This window comes from Notolepis coatsorum (genome assembly GCF_963971535.1).
Source record: "Notolepis coatsorum genome assembly, chromosome: 2".
Taxonomy (NCBI): domain Eukaryota; kingdom Metazoa; phylum Chordata; class Actinopteri; order Aulopiformes; family Paralepididae; genus Notolepis; species Notolepis coatsorum.
The window spans coordinates 41,471,645-41,497,824 of record NC_140166.1 but is presented as its reverse complement, the minus strand read 5'-3'; the positions used below and the strand labels follow the sequence as shown (position 1 = coordinate 41,497,824).

Here is a 26,180-nt window from a genome sequence, read left to right as displayed (position 1 = left end):
CACACTGAGCCTACACACATCAGAGACACACACTGAGCCTACACACATCAAGAGACACACACACTGAGCCTACACACATCAGAGACACACACACTGAGCCTACACACATCAGAGACACACACTGAGCCTACACACATCAGAGACACACACTGAGCCTACACACATCAGAGACACACACTGAGCCTACACACATCAGAGACACACACACTGAGCTTACACACATCAGAGACACACACACTGAGCTTACACACATCAGACACACACTAGGGCTGGGCGATATGACGATATTATATAAATATCGGGTACAGTTCATTAACTTTTTCAACGTATCGTGGATATCATGATGTTTTGCCCAAGAGGATTGTGTCGCGTCAATCTGTCCACACGTTACTCGTTCATATCTCAGCCCGTGCTGAGATATGCCCATTCCGCGGTCTGTTAATAAAGTTTTCAATCAGACAGATGTATGGAAAGGCTTTTATTATAACATTCGTTGTAGTAAAATCATTATGCCTCATTTAGTCATCCTGTGGAGCACTGGTCTCCAACTCGACGGCCGCGGGGAGCTAACGTTAGTAGCTTTGTTGTTGTTCAGCACACAGGACATTCAGGAAGTCAAAAACTAAGCGCTTGCCGATTGGTGCTAAGAACAGCAGGGCGGGTGCAAGCGGTGTGACGTCATTGGCAGACTCGACTGTCAATCAAAATGATTATGTTTCCGTCAGAATGAATGAATGAAAACTGTATTAAAAGGTTGCAGAATGGGTACAATACAGTACAGGAGGATGAAGACCAGAAAAAGACTTTTGGCTTTTTTACATAAGGGTCCTCTATTTTCAATGCATCAAAACATTTAGAGACATACATATATACAGTAGTTTCATAAAAATGCTAAAATGCTATTGATTGATTGATTGATTGATTTAAAACGTTATTAACATATTGCAGAATGGGTACAGTACAGCTCAATACATACAATTGTTAAGGGGATGCAGACCAGAGAAATACTTTAGTCTTGTTTACATCAGGGTCCCCCATTTTCAATTCATCATATTTCTTATCTAAATCATATAATATCTCATATGCAATATATAATCTAATAATCTAAATCTAATATATAATATAAAAATGCTAAATGCATGGGTATTTTATTTTGTCTTTAATGTTAGCTTGCAAACTCAAATACTGTCTTGGTAAGCCTCATAATGAATTGTTTGGGGTAAAAAAGAAAAACATCGTGATGTGTATCGTGTATTGCCGAAAGGTCAGAAAATATTGTGATATCATATTTAGGCCATATCGCCCAGCCCTAACACACACACACTGAGCCTACACACATCAGAGCCTACACACACCGAGTCTACACACATCAGAGACACACACTGAGCCTACACACATCAGAGACACACACATTGAGCCTACACACATCAGAGACACACACACTGAGCCTACACACATGTCAGAGACACACACACTGAGCCTACACACATCAGAGACACACACACTGAGCCTACACACATCAGAGACACACACACTGAGCCTACACACATCAGAGACACACACACTGAGCCTACACACATCAGAGACACACACACTGAGCCTACACACATGTCAGAGACACACACACTGAGCCTACACACATCAGAGACACACACACTGAGCCTACACACATCAGAGACACACACACTGAGCCTACACACATGTCAGAGACACACACACTGAGCCTACACACATCAGAGACACACACACTGAGCCTACACACATGTCAGAGACACACACACTGAGCCTACACACATCAGAGACACACACACTGAGCCTACACACATCAGAGACACACACACTGAGCCTACACACATCAGAGACTCACACACACACACACACATCACCCAGTGGCCTAGGATTATTATTAGTGCTCAGCTCTGTGGTGAGGACAAACATATAGCATAATTAACAATAGATCTCACAGACATTCAAATTCTCTCTCTCCAAAGAGGTGCACAGAAAAAAGGCGTCTAACTTCTCTCTCTCTGTCTGTGTGTGTGTGTGTGTGTGTGTGTGTGTGTGTGTGTGTGTGTATGTGTGTGTGTGTGTGTGTGTACCTGTAGCGCCAGCTCCTGGATATGTCTGAACAGTTCGATGTCTTTCTCCGTCAGGTTCTCGTGGCCTGGTAACTTTTCGTCGTCGTCGCGCCAGTCGCTGCTGTCCTGATTGTCTGGGGAGGGAACAACAAAGTCAACGTTAGCTGGGGAAAATCCTCCATGATGTCGTCAAATGTTTACTCAGCCAGAGAAGATCATAATGGGACACAGTCAGCTGTTTAGGTATTTTTTACACATTTTTGCTAATCAAATCCCATGACTATTCATTGACATAATAGCACAACTTCCATGACCGAAATATTTTGTTTTCTTCTTTACCGAAGAGCTCATTTTAATGTCCCACATCTTGTTGTTGCTAGCTACAACTATCACTTGGACCTCATGTAGTCAGGAATTTAACTTTTTCTTCAAAAAAAAAAAGAAGGTAAAAACATCTACTACTACTAGCATCCAAGCTCGATGTAAAACCGCCAGTAAAACTGAGCGGTGCGGTCCGACACTAAGTAAGGCATGCCCAGAAGGATCTCTTGGAGTCGCCCACCTTCCTCGCCCGTGCGGTCCTCCCCGTCGCCCCCCTTGTCCGACACTAAGTAAGGCATGCCCAGAAGGATCTCTTGAAGTCGCCCACCTTCCTCGCCCATGCGGTCCTCCCCGTCGCCCCCCTTGTCCGACACTAAGTGACGCATGCCTAGAAGGATCTCTTGATGTCGCCCACCTTCCTCGCCCGTCCGGTCCTCCCCGTCGCCCCCCTTGTCTGACACTAAGTGACGCATGCCCAGAAGGATCTCTTGAAGTCGCCCACCTTCCTCGCCCGTCCGGTCCTCCCCGTCGCCCCCCTTGTCCGACACTAAGTGACGCATGCCTAGAAGGATCTCTTGAAGTCGCCCACCTTCCTCGCCCGTCCGGTCCTCCCCGTCGCCCCCCTTGCGGCTGGCCTTCTTGCGGACGCGGCACTGCTGCGAGTAGTCCACCACCTCCTGCCGCGCCTTGCGGCCCTCGGGCGACGGCGTGAAGAACTTGGTGAGCGCGTCGATCAGGCCCTTGGTCTTCTTGTTGAAGCGCAGGCCGCTCTGCGTGGGGTCGTCGTCCTCCCGCAGGGAGAAGAGCAGCCGGTCGTCGCCGGGGTAGCCCTCGCAGGACGAGCTGGAGGAGGAGTTGGGGGAGGCCGAGCGCTTCCGTCGGCCCCGCCCCCCGCCCAGCTTCTTGAACGGCCGGCCTGGTCTGAGAAGGAATCAGAGGGAATGGTCAAAGAAAATATGGCGTACACGGTTCGGTTGTAAAATATCTGGAACTGGCCAGCATAGTCACTGGAAGGAAGTCTGTTGACTTTCTGCACGACCTGAACATTGAAGTTGGCCAAGTTAAAAGTGTCATCAGTTGCCATGTTTTGGCAAAAAAATATATATTTAAAGCCAACAATCCTATATGTCCCGCCTATAGCTGCACAACCATCGTCACTGCCGTTAGCAATCCATTATCTGACATTGGCCGATACACAGCACAATGGGTTATTGTGCGTGGTCTGCATAGACCAGGGCTATTCAACTGGCGGCCCGCGGGCCAGATCCGGCCCGCAGGATGATTCTGACTGGCCCGCAAAAGATTACATGATAATTAGAAAAAATAAAAAAATATTTATTTTTAATATTTTTTTATTTTTATTTTTTAACTTTTTTCTTTTCATGTAAACGTTCACACGCACAATTGAGCCAAAAGTCACTCAATTAATGACAGATTTCATTGATGAATTGAGGGGAAACTTTGCAAGTCGATTTGATGAATTTGACATGCCCAGAGAATTGATGCATTTTGTGAGCAACCCATTTGCCAATGTAGCTGCTATTTCCACAAAAGGACAAGAGTTCCTTGCATCACTTCACATTGATGAAGGTCTCCTGCAACTTGAAATAATTGACATGCAAGCATCATCTTCTCTGAAGCAGGCACTTGAGAATGAATCCACCACAACATTTTGGATAAAGTGTATTCATGTCAACACATTCCCCAAAATAAAAACGCTGGCAATATCTGTGCTAACAATGTTTGGCTCAACATACACCTGTGAATCCAGTTTCTCTCACATGAATGCCATTAAAACAAGCAACCGTGCCTCCTTGACAAATTAGCATTTGCATCACTGTTTGCGGGTAGCCCTCACTTCCTATGAACCCTCTTTCTCTGCCATTGCCCAGTCAAAGAAGTGCAATCTCTCTCATTAGATGTGTGTATGTAGGCTAGGCCTGTCTGCCCCCCACCCCCCCTGATGTTTGAGAGTTAAGAGTGGACAATAGGGGGGGGGCAGGTGGCGCACGGAGATTACGTTCGTCACCAACACCGGGAGACACTGGATTCGCCTGTTAGAATCCAGCTCCCGGCGTTGCTATCAGCTTGGCTGGCCTCTCACACTGATACAATTGGCTGTATCAGGGGGTGGGAAAGCTGAAGGGTGGGTCCTGGGCGTTGTGGACAGCGACCCCTACAGTTCGGTCGGGGCGCCTGCTCAGCAAGGGTTGGAACTAAGGAGAGATAGTGTGGCCTCCCACACGCTACACTCTCCCCGGTGAGAACCTGCGCGGCCAGGTTGGCCTGCCCCAGGCTGCACATGCGTCGGAGGAAAGCATGTGACAGTCTCCGGTCTCCCGGACCAACAGTAGGGGAAAGTACGCAACAACCAGGAAGGGTGGGATGGGAAAGAAAGAAAAAAAAAAAAAAAAAAAAAAAAAAAAAAGGAGGGAAAGAAAGATAATAAAAAAAAAAAAAAAAAAAAAGTGGACAATAAGTGCTAATAAGATGCTGTGATTTGCTGTTGTTGCACAGACATGAAGCACTTTTTCATAAGCTCAGCTGCACTATAAATGTGTTTTTTTGTTCAAGTGTTGATGTTAGAATGTTCAGATGCACATCATGCACTTGTTTGTTTTTTATTTTATTTTTTATATTGAAATGTTGAAGAGGAGATGTTGCAGTTGTTGCACAGTCATAAATTAAGCACTTTTTGCAGGAGATGTTGCAGATGTGGCACATAAATGAAGCACTTTTTTTGAAAAGTATAATACTTTTTCAATGTAGTTAAATAAAAGTTGTGAAAATGTGGGTGTTGTGTCAAGTGTACATATATTCATAGCACGGGGAGGCGCCGTGGCAGTCGGCCCCTGGCCCCTTGGGTTTCTGACAATGTGGCCCCCTGAACAATTTAGTTGAATAGCCCTGGCATAGACCATGAAGAGTTCTCATACTATTGTGTACAAGTCTATCCACTTTTTTATGAGATCCTAAAAAAAAACTTAATTTTCACTCTTAATTCAGGGTTCCCACAGACATTGCAATATGAAATTCAAGGACTTTCAAGTACTTTTCCAAGCACTATTTTTCATTTTAAAAGGGCATTTAAAAGGATACAATTCACTTTTAAATGCTGTTTTTTATTGAAAAGAAAATCGGATCCAATATGTATGGCTTAAAAAAACCAATTAGTTACACTTGAGATAACAAAATTATATTTCTTGATTCAGAACTATTTGATCATGGATGAACAAAACTTGGTTTTTGAATTGATTTGATTTGAATTTCAATGACCTTTTAAGCACCCTGTTAAAAAAAATTGCTGCTTTCCAGGCCTTGACCTTTTTTTGGAGAAATCAACCACTTTAAGCACGGCAAGGACCTTGTGCGAACCCTGTTAATTGTAGGCCTTTTAGCTAAAACAGTTATATTGTCATGCTCTACCGAGGCTGATGCATGGCACCTTGTCCGTGTCTCAAGTAAAGTCAAGTCAAGAGTTTTATTTGTCACGGCATACAAGTATACAGTGAAATGTGGGGGGTCTTGCCCGCAACGATTGTGCAATAATACAATAATAAGAATAGGATGAGAATAAGACATTTGTGCACCGTTAGCTACGGATGAGGCACTGGGTCTTATGTACACTACTATACAATGCTATACTATACAATCTACAGTTATACTATGTGTCTTTATGCTAACTTGCTATATCCATCTGTTTACTATACAAGAACCACTCAAGTTTTTATTTTTTTTAGTTACCTTTTCATTGTGTAAAGTGACCGTTGAGTGTGAGCGTGTGCAGCATGTGTGTGTGTGTGTGTGTTCATGCTAAAGTGACTGCTAGTGTGTGAGCGTATACAGTGTGTGTGTTGTCTCTCCAGTAGGCCGACGGTGAAGGAAGATGCCATTAACAGTTGCTTTTCTTACCTGTTCTTAGGCCGCCCCAGTGGCGCATTGTAGCGCCGTTTGATTTGTGCTGCCTTTTCGTGTAAGAGCTTCTTTCCCTTTTTTCTGGGTTGGCAGATCTGACAGATCCACATGCCTGGGAGAGAGAGAGAAACACACAGATGTGGATTAGAGAAGGCAGGCTTCAGTGTGTCTACTGACACAAAGACATGCATGGCAGGCAGGGACTACAGATGAAAACTAGCTCATTAGCCAATGCTGGCACATTTACATTGATGTGGAAACTGAAGATGTTGCTTAATGTGCACTGTCCCTGTTTTTTTTTTTTTTTTTATAAATAACAAGGGCTGGGCTTTAGCTAGCATCATTAGCACTAAGTGGCTAGGTATTATGCGTTTCATTAATGAGACAACGTTTTCTCCTTTGTGGCAAATAACGGTACTATGGTAGGTCCTAGCGGAAACAGGATGTATAAAAGTTGATTTGATGGACAGCATTACATGGAGTGATGAGGAAACAAATGATACGATAAACAGCCAGTCTCACCCCTGATACAGGTTTATAGTTTGTTTACCTTTTGGCATCCGCGTGAGTGGGGGGTCGCAGCATTCCATGTGGAAGCCCCGATCACAGGAGTCACAAAACAACATGTTCTCCTGTACGGGAAGAACACGGACACGCAAAGGTTTAAGTTCTCACTTCATACCCTTTGCTTTTCCGTTTGCACATTCCCTCCATGACAACTCCCCCCGCCCCTCCCCGATCTGACAAGTCAGAGAGAACACTGAAAAGCACAGACTGAAATAGCTCAATCCCTGGACCACAACTGAATCCATCACTGTCTGTGTTCATTCCTCCGCAGAGAGGAGTGATTTCACAGAGACAATGAGCGGATAGCCGGCTAGAACAGGCAGCGTATCTTGTCGTTCGGTGTGTGTGGGCTGACAGCAACAGTGAGGGATCCACCCCAACAACTCACCGCGTTCTTGCCTTGATCCTGACAGCTGCTGCAGGTCTTGCATTCGATGCACTGCCACCACAGCGCCTTGACTCGCACCGTGAGCTCCGGGGAGAACTTCAGACAGGACGGGTGGCCTGCAGGGACACACACACGCACACACACACACATGTCAAAGACTTTCAGTAGCAACAGACAGTGGTCACACACACTGGCATTGTTACAGAAAAAAAAGCGACTTTCTCTAATCAAACCCAACCGCAAAGGGAACGGTTCAAACCTAAATGTCCCACTTTTAGTTTGTTTGAAACACTGCGACTATGGCCTCATCTATGACAATAACACACTGAGGAACAGAGCGGACAATCGAGGGGAAAGATAAAGGGTCGGCCAATATCTATGCATATGACGATGTCCACAGAGAAACACTGTGATGGATGATGATATCGTTTTGTTGGGAGGGGGGGGGGGGGGGGGGGGCGGGGGGCGTCTTATGGGCTTACGGCTGCCACAGTTACCACTGTAAGGAAATCATGGCATGCCAACTGCAGAGTCAAGCTGATCTGTAGTCCATTTTCTTCACTCCATGTGTTGGAAAGTCTCTCCACTCACAGTTGCGCAGTTAACGCTCTGATCAGAGAACGACGTGCAGCCAGAACGAAAGTAAAGAGAGTTGTGGAAACTGCGAGGACTCGGCTGCAGCTACAGACACTTTCTCCTTCCCGCGAGAGATATATTTTTTTATCTACTTTTTCTCCCAATTTTAAAATGTTTCTCCCGTCCCCAATTTCGTATCGTCCAATTCTACCTAGGGATGCACGATAATTATCGGGCCGATAATTATCGGGTTGATATCAGCAATTATGAAGTCATCCCGATAAACCCGATAACGTTATTGATAGCTCCGATAATATATAATACATTTTTTGGTTAAAAGAAATCAGTTGTGGGTGGATTGGGTTGAAGGGCGCTTGTTTTTATTATAGCCTCCTCCCGTTTTGCCAGTACTGTGGTACGATTGATAGCGTGTGGTTTAGGAAGAGGGAGTTTTTCACAAATCCAGCGCTCCCTTTCTTGGCTGTGACGTAGTCAGGTGACATTCAGACTGACTGAGGCAAGATAGTAAAAAAAGATGGCGGCGTCGTCAGACTTTTTCAAAGTTTCAGAGGAAAACAGTTTGCTTGCTATTTGTAACAAATGCAGAAGTTCCACGAGGAGGGAAAGGGGCAACAAGCTATAACACATCCAACATAATAAGTCACCTGAAACATCACCACCGACGACGCTGAGCAGCTAAAGGCTAATGCAAGCGGCATAAGCTAATCCAAAACCAGCTGCTGGCGGGCGGCGGGACATTTACTGAGGACCAGATATTATGATTTAACAAGTCTCTGTCCAGGACGATGACAACACTATTGCAGGTAAGCAGGCAGCCTAGCCGTTTCTAACTACTAACGTTATCACGCTAGCTTGGATGCTAACTAACGTAATTAAGCTTGTCATGGTTCATGGTGAGCTGTTTGTGTTATAACGAGACAGCAAATGAATGAATGAATGAAAACTTTATTTAACAGATTGCAGAATGGGTACAATACAGTACAGCTCAATACATACAATTGTTAAGGGGATGCAGACCAGAGAAAGACTTTCGTCTGGTTTACATCAGGGTCCCCCATTTTCAATTCATCATAACATAATGACATACATGACATACAGATAGACAGTACTGCCTACATCTATACATGACATACCAGATTTGCAAATACAGTACTGTTTGTGGTACGAAAAGAGTCCAGAAAAGAGAGTATATACATTTGACGTATTATTATTGTATTGTGATATGTTTTGTTTCATGTTGAAAAAAAATAAAAAATTTGATCAAAATATTTTTTTAATAATACAATAAATATCGGTTATCGGTATCGGTTATCGGCTTGAGGAGCATAAAGTTATCGGTATCGATATCGGTGTCAAAATCAATATCGTGCATCCCTAATTCTACCCTCCCCTGTCTCGAACGTTGTTAGACCATGCCTCCCACAAGCCGGCTGCAATGTGGACAAAGCCTTACATCACGTGTCCCCTCCGGTACTCAAGGAGGCAGCCGTCGCATCTTTTCACCTGCACAGCGCGATCTCTCAGCGGCGAGGGTCTGCGTGGGAGGGACACGCCGCCCCCGTCGCTTCCTGATTCAGCTGCACAGGCGCACCAACCGACCTGTAGGAGTCGCTGTCCACAACGTCCGATCCCCCACCCACCAGCTTCCCACCCCCTAATACTGCCAATTGTATTAGTATGAACGACCAGCCAAGCTGGTAGCAACGCCGAGAGCTGGGCTCGAACCCAGCATCTCCTGTGTTGGTGGCGAGCGCCTTGCCCACTGCGCCACCTAGCCGACCTCCAGCGAGAGAATTCTGACTTGTTTTGAAAGTACAACATTTCAGCGTGGGAGGTACCAGCGTGGAGGTACCAGCGTGGAGGTACCAGCGTGGAGGTACCAGCGTGGGAGGTACCAGTGTGGGAGGTACCAGCGTGGAGGTACCAGTGTGGGAGGTACCAGTGTGGAGGTACCAGCGTGGAGGTACCAGCGTGGAGGTACCAGCGTGGAGGTACCAGTGTGGGAGGTACCAGCGTGGAGGTACCAGCGTGGAGGTACCGGCGTGGAGGTACCGGCGTGGAGGTACCAGCGTGGAGGTACCAGCGTGGAGGTACCAGCGTGGAGGTACCAGCGTGGAGGTACCAGCGTGGAGGTACCAGCGTGGGAGGTACCAGCGTGGAGGTACCAGCGTGGAGGTACCAGCGTGGAGGTACCAGTGTGGGAGGTACCAGCGTGGAGGTACCAGCGTGGAGGTACCAGCGTGGAGGTACCAGTGTGGAGGTACCAGCGTGGAGGTACCAGCGTGGAGGTACCAGCGTGGAGGTACCAGTGTGGAGGTACCAGCGTGGAGGTACCAGTGTGGAGGTACCAGTGTGGAGGTACCAGCGTGGAGGTACCAGTGTGGAGGTACCAGTGTGGAGGTACCAGTGTGGGAGGTACCAGCACTATGTAATTTAGGAGTCTCCGAGGAACCTTGTCGTATTGAAAACTGAGTGTTTTGTCTGTAATCAGGACCATGGAGAGATCCCTGCAGCCTGCCATCAGGTCAGTCCATAATGTGTAAATGAACGGGTGAAAGATGCCCTTCCAGACTGTAGAAAAGCCATCATTCTGAGCTATGTTTCAGGGATAAAGAGGAATGTGGGTCTAAGATTTCATCTCGTTTGTCTCAGATTTTAAGATTTTTATTTTTTTGGACAGTTACTGCAGCGGTTTGAATGACTTTTTGGCCAAACCCTAACTAACAAGTTTCTAAAAGGCTCAAGCATCAAGATATTCTTAACTTCATTTTAAGTCAATGGGACAAAGGATGTTGGGAGGAGCCTTGCTGGTTTCTGGCTGTATACGTGCCGCTTTGCTTGCTTCCTATCACAGCCGAGGCAAATAAACACGAAACAAACTTTAGATCTCCCGGGTGATGGTATGTCATGTAATATTATTTTACCTACAGCATTTTATATGACCTGAACATAAACCCCGGGCCACTTATTTGTCAAACACTAACAACTTGGGCGTGACAATTAAGTGGCCCAGATGATGTAGGTCATATAAAGTAAATATATAAATAATAAAATGACATATCGTCGCCCCGGGAGATCTAAAGTTAATTCCAGTCTCTATGTTAATAATTTGCCTGGCTGTGATATGAAGCGAGCCAAGCGTTAGTGACACGTATATCCACAGCCGGGGAGCAGCCAGGAGGAGGAGCCCGGCTCCGGGGCTACCGGGGCGGCTACTCACCGCTGTTGCCACAGTCGGCACAGGAGATGAGCTCTTCTGGCTTCTTGTCGCGGTTCTGCTCCTTGGTCCCCAGACAGAAGCTGCAGATGGGGATGGGATCTGCCACCGGCTGTGCGAGAGAGAGAGAAAGAGAGAAAGAGAGAGAGAGAGAGAGAGATAGAGAGAGAGAGAGAGAGATAGAGAGATAGAGAGAGAGAGAGAGAGAGAGAGAGAGTCAGTCACTTAACAGCTCCATTGTACTGAATGGAACACAACAAAGTGTCCTTGTGAGAGACCCGCCACAATCAGATCACTGTAATTGTGTGTGTATTACAAAAAGATGCTGGAATGAAGGATGAACAACACGGTACTGCCGGCACAGTCTATTCGGCTCTATGTGAATAGCCAGCTTCTTAACGTGTATAATTTATATGTGACATGTCGGCGATGTCGCAGCACCTACTCTTATTTAGAAGTCTGTTCTCTTTATTATGTGGAGCTCAATCAACGGCAGTAAAGAGGCTGAACTCTGCTTCTTCATTGGTCGCGTGGTTGTGGATTCCCATCTCAATAGCAAGAGTACCGTGCATGCCACTTAAGGTTGCGTTTTTAGATGCTTATTCTGAAGCACGCCATCTGACATTCAGTTGTGGAGCGGCCCCATAAATCTTTTAGCTAGCACCAGCGAGCGAGCAGGAAGGAACGCCACCCACGGTCCCAGACTCCCAGCGCACACCACGCAAACGTCAGCGGGCACCGGGGCAGGTACTTGCACAAAAAACTAAACGCACAGGCATCGTCAGCTAGACACACTGATAGCGCACAAACACACAAAGACAGACCCATATAAATAAATGGCTACATTATATAGCAGCTTTTATCCAAAGCGCTCACATTTTACTCATTCACTCACACACCGACGGCGGAGGCAACCATGCAAGGTGCCGACCTGCTCATCGGTAGCAATTAGGGGTTAAGTGTCTTTCTCAAGGACACTTCGACACGCTGCCCGGAACATCCGGATTACCAGACGACTGCTCTACTTCCCGAGCCACTGTTGCCCCTATCTGCAGGTGCACTCGCAATCACACACACAATCATACAGGTAAGGCTGGCTTAACAATTAACATAATGCAACTTTTGAGCAATTAGTTGCAGTTTCCGGAGCATCCCAACCCATGATTTTGTATCAGTTGCTTCAAGTACAAAACGGTCAATATACAAATAAGTTGCAAGGAACTGGAGTTACATTGAAGCTGCACTATTGATTTGATTTCACTATGTTGTAGTATACACACACTATTAGTATGTTGCAAATATGCTCAAAGGAAAATGTTGGTAGCTATGGACATTGAAACAAAGACACTTATGCAGTAGGGCAAATGTGTATATATGATTTGTATGTGATTTTTTTGGTAATCATTTGGTAATAGAACTACCAACAGAGGAATTCTGGAAAGAGAAATTAACAGTTTGCGTCTTCATTCCGTGATGCATTTCCTATGTGTTTCAGGGGACTAAGACGTCGAACAAAATGAGTTGTTATTGCGGTACACGACAGCTTTGGGACCCGTAACATAAAGCCAGCCTAAGTGCCTGCATGTATGAACACAAACAAACATAAGGGGGGGGCTATGGTGAGGCTGGGGCAGGTGCAGGCTAGCTGACCGGCTGGCTGGCTGCTGTACACATGAACACATACATAGCGCCACACAGCCGGGCGGCCGGCAGGTCCAGGCAGGGAGGAGACAAGGCGGAGAGCTTGATTTATTGGGTTCATTTCCCTCTGACTCAGGGTACTCTCCCACTGCAAGCTGCACAAGGATACCTCATGCCAGAGGAGGAAGTGGGAGCGAGAGAGAGAGGAGGGGAGGGGGAGAGAGAGAGAGAGAGAGAGGAGGGGAGGGGGAGAGAGAGAGAGAGCGAGAGCGAGAGCGAGAGCGAGAGCGCGAGAGAGAGAGAGAGAGAGAGAGAGAGAGAGAGAGAGAGAGAGAGAGAGGGAGGGAGAGAGAGCGAGAGAGAGAGAGCGAGAGAGAGAGAGAGAGAGAGAGAGAGCGAGAGAGAGAGGGAGAGAGAGCGAGAGGGGGGAGAGGGAGAGACATGGGGAAAGGAGGAGGGGGGGACAGAGGAAGATAAGCAAAGAGAGAAAAGGTGTAAAAGAGACTGACAAGAACGAGAGAAAGGGAGGGAACGAGAAGGAAAGCGAAAGAGCAAGGAGAAAAGCAGCAACCAACCCTTTGTGCAGCCTGCGTGTGACCAACACCTCAATCATTCTCGACACTTAACTCGTTCCCTGCCAGAGAGGAGGTCAAGTGCTCTCGTTCACCATCTCCGTGCTCGAGTAAACGTGGCCATTGCGACGCCGCTGCGTTTCTCCAGCTCACACACATGTTGTTACAGTGTGGCTTAGGTTACCAAGTGCGACTGTAAATGAATCCGTGACAGACAAAACAGAGAAGCTAATGGCTCTCTCTCTGGGACAGGATATGGGACATGCAGTGAATGAGTGAAACGCGATCCTCAAAATTCCTCCTAAGAGCTTTATTTCCCCGTTGCCTTTTCACAGGACAGTTATTACACTGTGTGTGTGGCATTCTTGAATTGTCATACCAACTGTTAGTCCAAGTGTTACGGGGCTCTGGCGCTTGACTCATGCGCACAGGGCTATTTTAAGCCTGCGAGTTGTGAACCGAATGCCGGCTATAGATGAGTGAGAGGATTCGGCAGGAAACGTTAGTCATGGCCAACTAGACACGCCTCGTGTCAACAACAACTATAGCTGCGTCTACCGGGCAGACTTGAACTGCTACCTCGGGAGTTCAAAAACGTGTCTTACAGGTTAGTGGTGGTCCACACACACAAAACACACAGCCAGGGACAGTAATCCTACCCTGACCTACTCAACACTCACACGTCTTTTGTACTTCAGCACAAGAGCAGCAAACATATGGATGTAATATGAGTCGAGTTGAGTTTATTTTATCTCGATCAATCAACCATATAAAAAAACACAATAAAAATGATAAACTAAAGAATATTTAACTGTACAATGTTCTTGCTCATTTTAGTTTCTTCATCTAAGCCATTCCACAGGATTACACCACAAACTGAAATACACAAACCTTTTAAGAGTAATGCGGACATAGGGTTGTTTTAAATTATAATTATTTCTTAAAATCATATTTTCCCTCTCGATTGAATATTTATTGAATCGAAATCGAATATTTACTTGACAATTATTATTTTTTTATTATTGGTCTTTTTTCCCCTCCATTTTCCTCCGATTTTTTCTCCCATCCCAATGTTAGTCGTATGCCAATTCCCAGTCCCTTCCTGGTCGCTGCGCACTTACCCCCCACAGTCAGATCATCTGGGAGAGTGGAGGCTACCACGTGCTTCCTCCGACACACGTCCAGCCAATCACCGCTTCTTTTCACCTGGCAGCGCGGAGTCTCATTGAGAGGGCGTAGCGTGTGGGAGGACCACACTATCCCCCTCAAGTCCTATCCGTGCTTAGCAGGCGCCCCGACCGAACTGTAGGAGTCGCTGTTTACAACGACCCGGACCCACCCCGCCAGCTTCTCCCACCCTCTGATACAGCCAATTGTATCAGTGCAGACGGCCAGCCAAGCTGGTGACAACCCCGGAGCTGTGAGCTGGATTCGAACAGGCAAATCCAGCTCAGCTCCGGGGCTGGTGACGAACGCAATCTCCGCTCGGCCACCTAACCGCCCTACTTGACAATTTTCAATCATGTTTTCACAGCCCTCGTTATAGGTAACATTTGTAATGCCATCAAACAGCGACCTCTAGGCAAAAGAGCAGTTTTGGTCTGACGTGTGGGTTGGAGTTTAGTAACTTATTATACTGTGAATTTCTCCAGACCTCTCTTGGTAGAGCCTGAGGTGTGGCCAGCAGTAGAAGCCCCTCCTCCCCGATATATACCCACTGAAATCCAATCCACACATCAGACAAAAACAAAAACTGTTATCAAGCATGTTCTCATCCGTAAGGGAAATGTTATCCATGTCCATCCGTGTTAAATCTCTGTACAGCTTGACTAGTTAATATGATCAACTACCTACAGCCCAGACACTAGTATGTTACAGTCTGACAGTGTCTCTTTAACAACGACCAAGGTTAAGAGATGGCATTTGGCCTATTTCTTCAGTTCTAGTGAGAGACATAACACCGCCATAGAGCCAATCTTTAGGGATGTCCCGATCCGATCACGTGATTTTCAGAGGATCGGGATCGGAAAAAGAAAATAATAATAAATCAGGAGTGGGAAAAAAAAAACATGACCATGTTCACGTCTTAAACTCATACCGAGGCCTTAGTTTTGGTTTTAAATTACATATCATCATTCATTTATTTATTGTCACACAGAGCAGAAGAATTTGCCAAAACAAACACATTTCCTTTGATTTACACCGTCGCACGACAGTGACGTGTGCCGAAAATAGCACACCTACAAGCTCACAACGCGTCGTTCCAGAAACACCGGCAGGTCCACCTGATAACTCATAACACCTGAGCAGCTAGACAAAATGTCAGAAGTTTGGAATCATTTTAAAATTGAACCCGAAGCCAGTCCAATAGCCAGTTGCAATGTTTGCAAGGCGGACGTTCCGCGTGCGTTCAATGTTATGTGACTAGAGTAGAGCGAGCAAAGGAATGGGGGACGGCTAGTGCTTTGCCAAACAGCTGTATTGAATGCCTCGCTTGAATGAAGAACGTTCACCTGGATAACGTCAACATTCGCTTTGTGAGGATTATTTGTCTGCGTTTCAGACCAAAATGGAGCAAATCATTACGTAAGTCGAACACATATATACTAATGTGCAAACAGATTGAAACTTTGAATATTTCTCGTATGGTGAATCAGGGCTCTACTCTACGCTAACCTTTTTCCCAAGGAGCACATGTGCTCCTAAATGAAAAAATTTAGGAGCACACAAAGAAATTTAGGAGCACCCAAAAATATTTAGGAGCACAGTGAAAATATTTCAAGTAACAGTTTTTTTTTTTTTTTTTTTTTTTTTTTATATAAATGTATATTTGTACTGTGCGTGCATGTGTGTAAATTAGCTCTTGCTACAACCCTGCATGTTTACATTTTGTATTTTGTACTTGATGTACATGTGCTGTCCCTATCAAATAAACTATCAAATCAAACTACTGCTACAAAAGGTTCAGTCACTTAACTTTAGCCCCTTTTATGCATACAATGCCTATGTTTTGGCTGTGTTGCTCTTCTAGAAAAATAATCCTTTCAGGGTTGCCTATTGAAATACTGTACACCTCCAGTACAGAAACATTGTTTGAGTTTGTGTGTCAGGTAGACCATTGATTGACAGTCGAGTCTGCCAATTACATCACACCGCTTGCACTCCGGCCGTCCGGCGCTGCAGCTGGACCCTATTGCCCATCTCTGCTGTTGATAACGCTAGCCAAGTTATTATACACACAGATACACAGTGGGCCAGTGACTTGTGTAGGGGTGTAACAATGCATCGATCCTAAGGGGGAAATTCAACTGCATCGATTTGAAAATGTTAGAGTAGATTATCGCAATTTTAATGTGTACACGTTATGTTATTGTCATGTCCGTTACAGCCAACACACCGACATACGCTACTGCAGGGATCGGCAATAGGCGGCCCGCGGGCCGAAATTGGCCCGCCAGCAATCATTTCTGGCCCGTCAGTTTATTTTGAGAATATGATATTTATTTTATTTTAATCATTTTTATTTATTTTTTTTATTATTATTATATTTATATTATATTAATATTATATTTGATATATATATATATATATATATATATATATATATATATATATATATATTCTTTTTATTATATGCATACTTTATGTTTTATCCATGTTGAGAGTGAATAACAGGCGAGTGCAATGTACCGTATATGCTTGCTCAAAGTGAGGTGGACAGCGCTGGTGCTGAAATGGGAAACTCGAGTCCATGAAATAAAAACACCAGTTCAGTAAATCATTCAAGCTTTATCTTTACTCATGACTGACGGCACCACACATGCATGTGAACAGTAATGCAATTAAAAACAATGCAAAAACAATGCAATTAATTTTAAACAAAAAGAGTGCTTGAAGAAGCTCCTGAAATTACGAGACATTCGTTAACTAAATGAAAAATACAATTTGGCATTAAACAGTAATGCAATTAAAAACATTGCAAAAACAATGCAATTAAACTTTAAACAATTTGGCAATAGCAGGCTTAGTATTCACTTTAGTTTAGTGTGAAAAGTGGCATCTCCCGTCGGTCACTATTCGCTGGATATCTGGTGATATGGACGTCACTTTAATCCGCAGGCAGTTCTCAAGGCTTTTATGCGTCAGTCGGTTCCTCTGAGATGTCTTTATCGCATTCATTGATGAAAAGGACGACTCGCATACATAGGTGGAAGGAAACATTGTGAGCAATTGTCACTATAGCCAATTGAAATGCTAGAAATGATCACGTGGACTCGGAGAACCAATGGGAAATTCGTATAGTTTCTCTTTTCCGGTGCAGTGATCCCCCAGGGCGTGCGTCAGCTAATTTAATTCAACTAAACCACGTTAGTTAAATTTAGTAAAAACAAAACAAAACAAACATCTTTAGGTAGCTTCTTGCAAAGAGGAAATACCAACTCAGGAGCCAGAAGAGGAAACTACGACTTCCAAGACAAACAAAACGAGGAGTCATATTTAAAATACGGGTTTATCGCAACCGGTGTCTCTCGCGTGTTCACATGGCAACACGAGGCTGATTGATTGATTGATTGAAAACTTTATTAACCGATTGCAGAATGGGTTCAATGAAGCAAGCAACTGTGTTCAAGTTGGGTGGACATGGGTGGGCATTCAACGCGAGTGGACATTTGACATATTTCAAACATTAGCATGGACCGAAGCAGAAACAATAATAAGCCCAGGTCTGCCTGCATTATGGTGAGTTGTACATTCGATGTATAATACACCCGCTGTGGTGCTTCAAATCAAATGCACCCTACTGATCTGTTCATGTGTTATAATAATAATAATAATAATAATAATAATAATAATAATAATAATACATTCGATGTATAATACACCCGCTGTGGTGCTTCAAATCAAATGCACCCTACTGATCTGTTCATGTGTTATAATAATAATAATACATTCAATGTATAATACACCCGCCGTGGTGCTTCAAATCAAATGCACCCTACTGATCTGTTCATGGTTATACTAATAATAATACATTCGATTTATAATGCGAGCACATGCATTAAAATCAAATGACTGATCTGTTCATGTGTTATGCACTGTGTTAGAGGCACTTTATAATAGAAAAAAGACAAACATGTGCAAACATGTATATGTCGTTTATTTTGACAGAGTTAAAAAAATGTCATTATCATTGGCCCGCCACACAATGGCTTGGGGAAAATTTGGCCCGTGGGCAAACCTAATTGCCGACCCCTGCGCTACTGCATCAACGTTATGATTAACAAAGCAAGGCATTTGTTTTGTTGCATTAACGTTATATTACTATTGCTATCGATAAATCTAGGTGTTCTAAAATCTATTGCTATTGGTAAGAGAGATACTATAATAAGTTAGTGTCTCGGAAAACGAGAGCCCTGATCGCAATGGCGGAGTTTCAGGAAGTAAACAAGCAAAATGAGAGCTTCCGATTGGTCATTTGCTTTATTTCCCATGAAACCAGTCACTTCACTCTACTGTGATTGGACCGTTGGCTTGAGTGCAATGTGGGACTTGTAGTTTTTTAACGATTCTCAGCGGAGAAATAAAAAGTACGACTGAAGGCTGTAATCTGCAGTCGCACACCGTGCGCGTAATTGATTTTTGAGGTTCGCACACACATATTTTTAGGGGCATATGCGAGCAATATGGTCGCACTGTAGAGCCCTGTGAATGTAATGCGAGCCGCCGCGCTCGACTGGAAATATGAATGGAAATTGCTAATAAAAAAAATAACGATTAAAAACGAGATATCTCGTCGGCTTGCACTCAGCGGTTGGCATGAACTAACGAATTATGCCATGGCTGGCACTCAAAGTATTAAGGTAGTAGTAGTAGTTACACAACAGGAAGCTAGCAAACAGGAAGCTCCATGTGCTCAATGCTCATACTGCTGAACCTGAGCGAAGCATTTGATACAACATCATGATGCATCAGACTGGAAAACTGGGTCAGCCTATCAAGCCCACTTCTAGAAAGTTCTAAAAACCTATACATGGTCAGTAGGGGTGTAACGGTACACAAAATCCACGGTTCGGTATGATTTTCGGTATCTATTTATTTATTTAACTGTATTAAACAATATAAAACGAATTGGCCATAATTTACTGAGCAAACTAAGGCTTACCTACAAATAACACTTAAAGTAAATCTGAAGATTATTATATAGCAGATGCCTTGGATAAGTCGTGGACAACTGTAGCGTGTGCTTGTTTATACAGAGCTGGTATGACTTGCTGGCTGAAATACGGACGAGAGGACACTAGGTAGCGGGGCTCTATTACTCTCTATGCTCTATATCTGAAAAAAATATTATAGAATATATATATATATTTTTTTTTTTGTGACCTCCAACAGGGCAGTTTTAAAACCAGAGACATTGGACAGACTTGTCTTTCTTGCCTGCAACTTAAAGTAATGGCTTTGCTTGTCCAAATGACAATACTGACCAAATTGAGATTTATTTTTCTCTTGTCCATTTATTTTGTTTGCTTTCTAATTTAAAATACAGTTTGAAACAGTCTGTACACAGTAGGCTATGTGTGCTAGCAGAGCTAGTCTCCAGTCATGAGTCACGGTGCACATGTGCAGTGGTTTGTCCACCAAAAAAGCGCCAAAAGATAGAAAAGAAACTAGCAGAGCCAGAACTGTTCAACTCCCCTGGAGCCACAGCCAGCAGAGAAGCCGGTTTACTTTCGCTTTCAAACCAGCTGCAGCCTGAGAACTGGAGTGTGAGGAGATGTAACACTAAAGATGGCGGCAACGACAAAGAATTGCTGCAAAATAAACATACATGTTGTTAAAAATATATATATATATATATATTTTATATTAGATATTTTTTTATTGAGTGATATGAGATTGTTATCGATATCGTTATCGCTATATCATTTTTGCCCATATCGCCCAGCCCTAGCGCGTACTGTACCGGAGGACCACATTGAGGCGGTACAGTACATATTCACGTACCGTTACACCCCTAATGGTCAGGATTTCTCTAGCTCTCTTGGACGTTTTACTTCAGGGAAGGTATGGGGCCCCACAGGGATCAATTCTTGGGCCCCTGTTCTTCATATGTTCCCTCTCGATCACGCTATTAGAAAACACAAGTTATGGGGCGCCCTCGTGGCGCATACCATAGTGGCTCGCGCACCTACGCGGCCGACACGGGTTCGATCCCAGCACCCGACGTTATTTGTCGCATGTCCTCCCCACCTCTCCTCCCGTTCGCCCTCTCCTCTGTCGGTCCTGCGTGACTAAGAAAAAGCTGTAAAAATGCTAAAAAATAATAATAAAAAAAAATAAAACACAAGTCATTTAGCATATCATTTAGCTGATTATACAAAACTGTATACCTCATTGTCCTTCAATGATTTGAGCCTTGTTATCTATGTGTTTTCCTTATTTTTGCCTTTTGCCTTTTCTTCCACACCCACATTTGTTCCAGGTGTTATGCCAATTCTCCCATGGTCATTGTGCTACCCTACGGTCAGTCTGGGGAGGGTGTAGACTTACTACCACATGCAGAGTCCGATACATGCCGAGTCGCCAGGCTGCTTCTTTTCACCCGACAGCTATGAGTTTCACTGGGAGAGCGTAAGTTGCGTAACGCATGCAGAGGTTTGCACGGTCTCCCCCAGATCCTCTCCCTGTTGAACAGGCGCCGTGACCAACCAGTAGGAGTCGCCAATTGTGTTCGTAGGTACGACTATCCAAGCTGGAGGTTCCGCTGCCGGGGATTTAACCTGGGTCTCTGGTAGGTGAGTACTTAGACCTCTACACTACCCAACCACTCCCTTGTTTCATTGTTTACCTGTTTAGAAGATATAAACCATTGGATGACTCGTAAATTTCTTCGGTTCAACAAAGATAAGGACATTTGTTTTTTTGTATGCCCTGAAGAAGGCCGAAACATGGTGTTTTTTAATTGTTCTAATATGAACTAAGTAACTCATTAAAGCTTTTTTATACATGAAGAGTGCCTGGAACTTCTTAGTTTTTTCAAAAGATAAGGACATCTTTGCATTAGTGCTGTCAGGCGATTAAAAAAATTAATCTAATTAATTACAGGATTTGTAATTAATTAATCTAATTAATCGCATTTTAATCGCATAACCATGTTATGCCTGATATTCTATATTCTATAATCATATTTCAAATTGCATGTGTCCGGATGGCAGAATTCAGTACTGTATCTACAAACCTTCTGTTTAATCATCTTCCATCTATTAATTTGCTTAGATTTTTCAGGTCTGGTCAATTTGAGCATAGTGTTATTCACAGTCAAAGATAAAAAAAAAAATTGTATTGATATTTTCATTTGGTTCATTACAATTTACTCAAGCCTAGTAACAGACACAGTATTTCTGACACTGATCCATAGATGTCCCTAGAATCATATACCAAGAACATGCAAATGGACCATATAAAAAAAAGTCTGTAATGTGTATTCTACGTTCTTATGGAATGAATGAGATAAAAAAAAAAAATTATTAAAAAAAAAAAAAAAATTGTAATTAATTTTGAGTTAACTTTCATAACGCGATAATTTGCTGTGTAATTAATTAATCTAATTAACGCGATAAACTGACAGCCCTACTTTGCATATTTAGATTATCCGTCCCTGAAGAGCAGCGATCAGGTCAGAAACCTTGGTGCGATTATGGATGCCGACTCAGCATTCGCATCACAAAAACAGCATTCTATCACTTAAATATATATCCAAGGTTAGACATTTTCTCTCAGTCAGACTCTGATGCATGCCTTCATAGATAGTTATAGACGGTTATAAATAATGCCCTTTCCTCTGGACTTCCAAAGACGTCTGTGGTGTGACTGGGACAAGAAAGTCTGAACACATCACACCTGTTCTTACATCACTGCACTGGCTTCCAGTGAGCAATACACATTCTGCTGCTGGTCTACAAAGCCCCAAGTTGCCTGGCACAGCAGACTGTGGCTGCGGTTAGACTTTCGCTTCGTTTTCAGGCGAGTTTCGCCGCAACGTAGCGGGAGGCGAGTCACACTTTCGTTTTGTCACCCGAGCACAGTGATGTGGTACACTGCCAAAGGTGGCAGTAGGTGGCGAACATGAAGGCAATTTTCAACCAATCAGAACTTGAATGTGCCAATACACTTCCTGCAAAGAAAATGTCAACAAGGCGGGCGCCGCCATCTTTGCCTATTTACCCAATGCAGCACTTCTTTTTCAGCAAAGTGTAATAAAAGTGCAATAAACAAAACGGATACATTCACTGTGTTCTGCCTGTCATTTGTTGATGAAACAAAACTAACATCAACACAAGTGACCACCAAGAGCGGATAGTTTAGTCTCAAAAAAGATCGGTGACGTTGTTAGCTACATTGTTAGCTGCATGCTAACGTGAATGGAATATGCCATTATAACAGTATAGCATTGTGGCTAGAAGCTAACGTTAGCTCACGCTAGTTAGCCAGCACCAAACTGATGATATCGGGAGCTATCAGTAGCTAGATAACATTAGAGACAACGCCGTGTGTATTAAACAAAGGTGAATAGATGACTGGGCCATTTTGTTTAATGCTTGTTAAGATTGAAAGAGGAGCTCTGAGCTAACAGGGTCTGATAGCTAACGTTAGCCAGCTGCTCATGCAATCGGTAATGCTAGCAGAATGAATGGATGTAAACTTTATTTAACATATTGCATAATGGGTACAATACAATACGGCTCAATACAAACGATTGTTAAGGGAATGCAGACTGTTGTAGCTTGGACTGGGGTCCTTATAACAATAACTTGACAACACATGGTAGCTGCAGCTATTTGGGACAGCTCTGCTGTCACCGGAAGGGCACGCAGATGGTATCTACTGCGCATGGGCGTTTTCGCAACAACGGCTCCGTGCAGATTACACGACATGTTGTCGCGAGTTTTGGCGCTACTCCAAAACGGAAAACACAATTTAGCGTTTTCAGTAGGGCCACAATGTATCCGCCAAAAACGGCATTTCTATGTAAAAGGGACAGCAAACTTATTCAAAAACGTATAAAAACGAGCACAAAAACACTGTGTGTAACAAGCACCTGTATCTCCTATAGGGAGGTGTAGTCTGACGTCACTTTAGTTTCCCGTGCGGCCCACCCGTATAGGGGTTTATCATTGGGAAAATGTATTATCGGCTATTGTAATAATTCTGCCTCATCAAAATGTGTTCCCTTCTATCACTAACATTATTGTTAAAGCATTTTTGGTTGAAATAAAATTATACGTAATAACGATTAATTGTGAATTGTTTCATGTTGAGCTATAGATTGTGGATGAATACACACAGAAAGGCACACCATGCCAATGTTCATGCTTTATTTGTGACGAGACGATTTAGAAATGTAAATACATTTCAATTTCAAGCAAGGTGGACCGGCTGGAAACAACAATGACGTAACCACTACACCTCCCTATATGCTTCCGTTGTATGAGCCAACTAGGTCTGGCAGGTCATCAGGCCTTCTACTCATACCAAGAAGCTGCCTTTACTATGGAAAACCCAGCCAGATGAGCTCAAACGTGCCCCTACTACTGGGCTTAAAAATCCCCTTTCCTCCACAGCCTTTGATTAAGTTGTAGCCTTGTTAGTTGGGATAGGGGGGAAATGTATCAAGTATCAACATAAAAATCGAGATTCTATTGCTAGCAATTCAATTCTTATTTTCCCCTTTCTATGTAAAGTGACCTTGGGTCTTTTGAAAGGCGCTATATAAAACCAAGTTATTATTATTATTATTACTCATCATCGTTTGGAGAAGATTTGGATGATATGTCTGCACGGTGAGTTTGAGTCGAGATAATCTGCAGCTGAAGAGCCATGCACGGTTTACATTGGAAAGCGATAATACTAAGGTTACCGAAGGAATCCATCTCATGTATCTCCGAGGATATGTTTTTTTTTGTCTTTTTCTCCCTCCTCTTTTTTCGATTTTTCGCCCATCCCACTGTTAGTCGTTATGCCAATTCCCAACTCCCTTCCTGGTTGTTGCGCACCCCCCCTACTGTTGGTCCGAGAGGCCGGAGACTATCACATGCTATCCTCCGACACATGCGCAGCCAGCCGGCAGCCAGCCTGGCAGCTCAGATTCTCACTGGGAGAGAGTGTAACGTGTGGAAGGTCACACTACCTCCCTCCAGATCCTTCCTTCGCTGAGCAGGCGACCCGACCGAACTGTAGGAGTATTTTTCTGTTTACAACGCCCAGGACCCACCCATCAGCTTTCCCACCCTCTATACCGCCAATTGTATTAGTACGGACGACCAGCCAAACTGAAAACAATGTGGAGAGCTGGATTCGAACACGCGAACCCAGCGTCTCCAGCATTGGTGGTGAGTGCCTTGCCCACTGCACCACCTAGCCGCCCATGTCTGTACTCTTGAGTTTGTTGACATGACTCTGTTTCAGTGGTGGTAGCTCTGTTGTATTACTGTCTGATGCTTCCCCATTTAGCCTAATGTCGAAATGTCTCTTAAGTTACTACTGTCAATGGTTCTCTTACCGCAAAAACAATGTTTTTGCTAAGCATGTCAAGCCTTGTTGCATCTTTTATCCATTTCCAAGCCCTGCGCTTTGCACCATCGTACATCTCATTTCACCTCGAACCAAATCAATACTTGAGGCTATATGTTGTATTGTCTGAGACCTTTTACGGAACACAATAGACTAGTGAGAAGCAACTGCTGCTGGCCTGGTTTCCCTCCACGTCCTTTGAAACGGGCCACTGTAACAGACACAGGCACAAGAGAATGGGAGGAGAGGGTTGAAATGTCGTTTTAACAGACACAAAAGAATGGGAGTAATCGCCACAAGCCTATAACTGCAGTTACCGCACACACATTAACAAAAATGTTGCCACTTCCTCTTGTGTCAATCCTGCAGGTGTCAATTCAATCTAAATTTTGATGCTTTAAAAGAATTTGTCGATTTAAAATACATGGAGTTCAGATCTAGTAAAGAAAGGAAGAGAAATGTTTGTGTCAAAACATTTTATAAAATTGTATATCGACCACCCTGCTCTCTAAATATTGGCATTTAGCAATTGAAAAACCCATACTGGTCGACCACTAGCAGTTTTAAACAGACACAGGCGCAAGAGAATGGGAGGAGAGGGTTAAAAGCTAGGACAAGTCGACTTGGTCTTGGTCAACCAAAACTTGGTCAGTACATTTTTATGGGTTTTTCCATGCTGAATGAGTTATTTCCTGACAAAAGTCTCTGGTGTGCATGAGATTTACAGAGGTGCTTCTGCGTTATTGGACCAAATATACAGATCAGTTGACAAAATCAACATATCGTTTAGTCGACAAATCCTATGATTATTGGTTGACAAAGAATTCCTTTAGTCAAGGACAGTCCTAGTAAAATGAGGAAACAATGATGAGAGTACAAAGAGATGGGGTGTTAGGAGAGAGAGAGAGAGAGAGAGAGAGAGAGAGAGAGAGAGAGAGAGAGAGAGAGAGAGAGAGAGAGAACAGCGCTTCTGTTGTCCTTGTCTCAAGTCAAGGTTCTCATTAACATGGGTGGTAGTTCATCTCAGTCTGCCCCCCCCCCCCAATACCCAGCAACCCCCCTCAGCACAACCTCATTGATCACTGTTACAGGATGCGCCATGGCGGCACAGACAACACACATACACACTCACACATCCCTACACAGAGACACACACTCACACACAGAAAACACACACATCCCTACACAGAGACACACACATACCTACACAAACACACAAAACACACACACACACACATACCGACACAGAGACACACAGACAACACACACACATACCCACACAGAGACACACACACATGCCTACACAGACACAA

The 26,180-nt window shown here is 44.0% G+C and overlaps 1 protein-coding gene across 2 annotated transcripts in view; it reads right to left on the bottom strand.

The window, feature by feature from the left end:
* Positions 1-26,180, bottom strand: part of kat6a (K(lysine) acetyltransferase 6A) — a 73,940-nt gene that overhangs the window by 29,484 nt on the left and 18,276 nt on the right. For both annotated transcript variants that reach the window (XM_084338231.1, XM_084338232.1), the window contains exons 3-8: positions 11,087-11,195; positions 7,270-7,385; positions 6,865-6,946; positions 6,312-6,426; positions 2,989-3,320; positions 2,100-2,212 (exon numbers count right to left, since the gene is read on the bottom strand). In XM_084338231.1, coding sequence (XP_084194357.1) covers positions 2,100-2,212; positions 2,989-3,320; positions 6,312-6,426; positions 6,865-6,946; positions 7,270-7,385; positions 11,087-11,195 — 867 coding nt within the window. The remainder of the gene's footprint in view (positions 1-2,099; positions 2,213-2,988; positions 3,321-6,311; positions 6,427-6,864; positions 6,947-7,269; positions 7,386-11,086; positions 11,196-26,180) is intronic.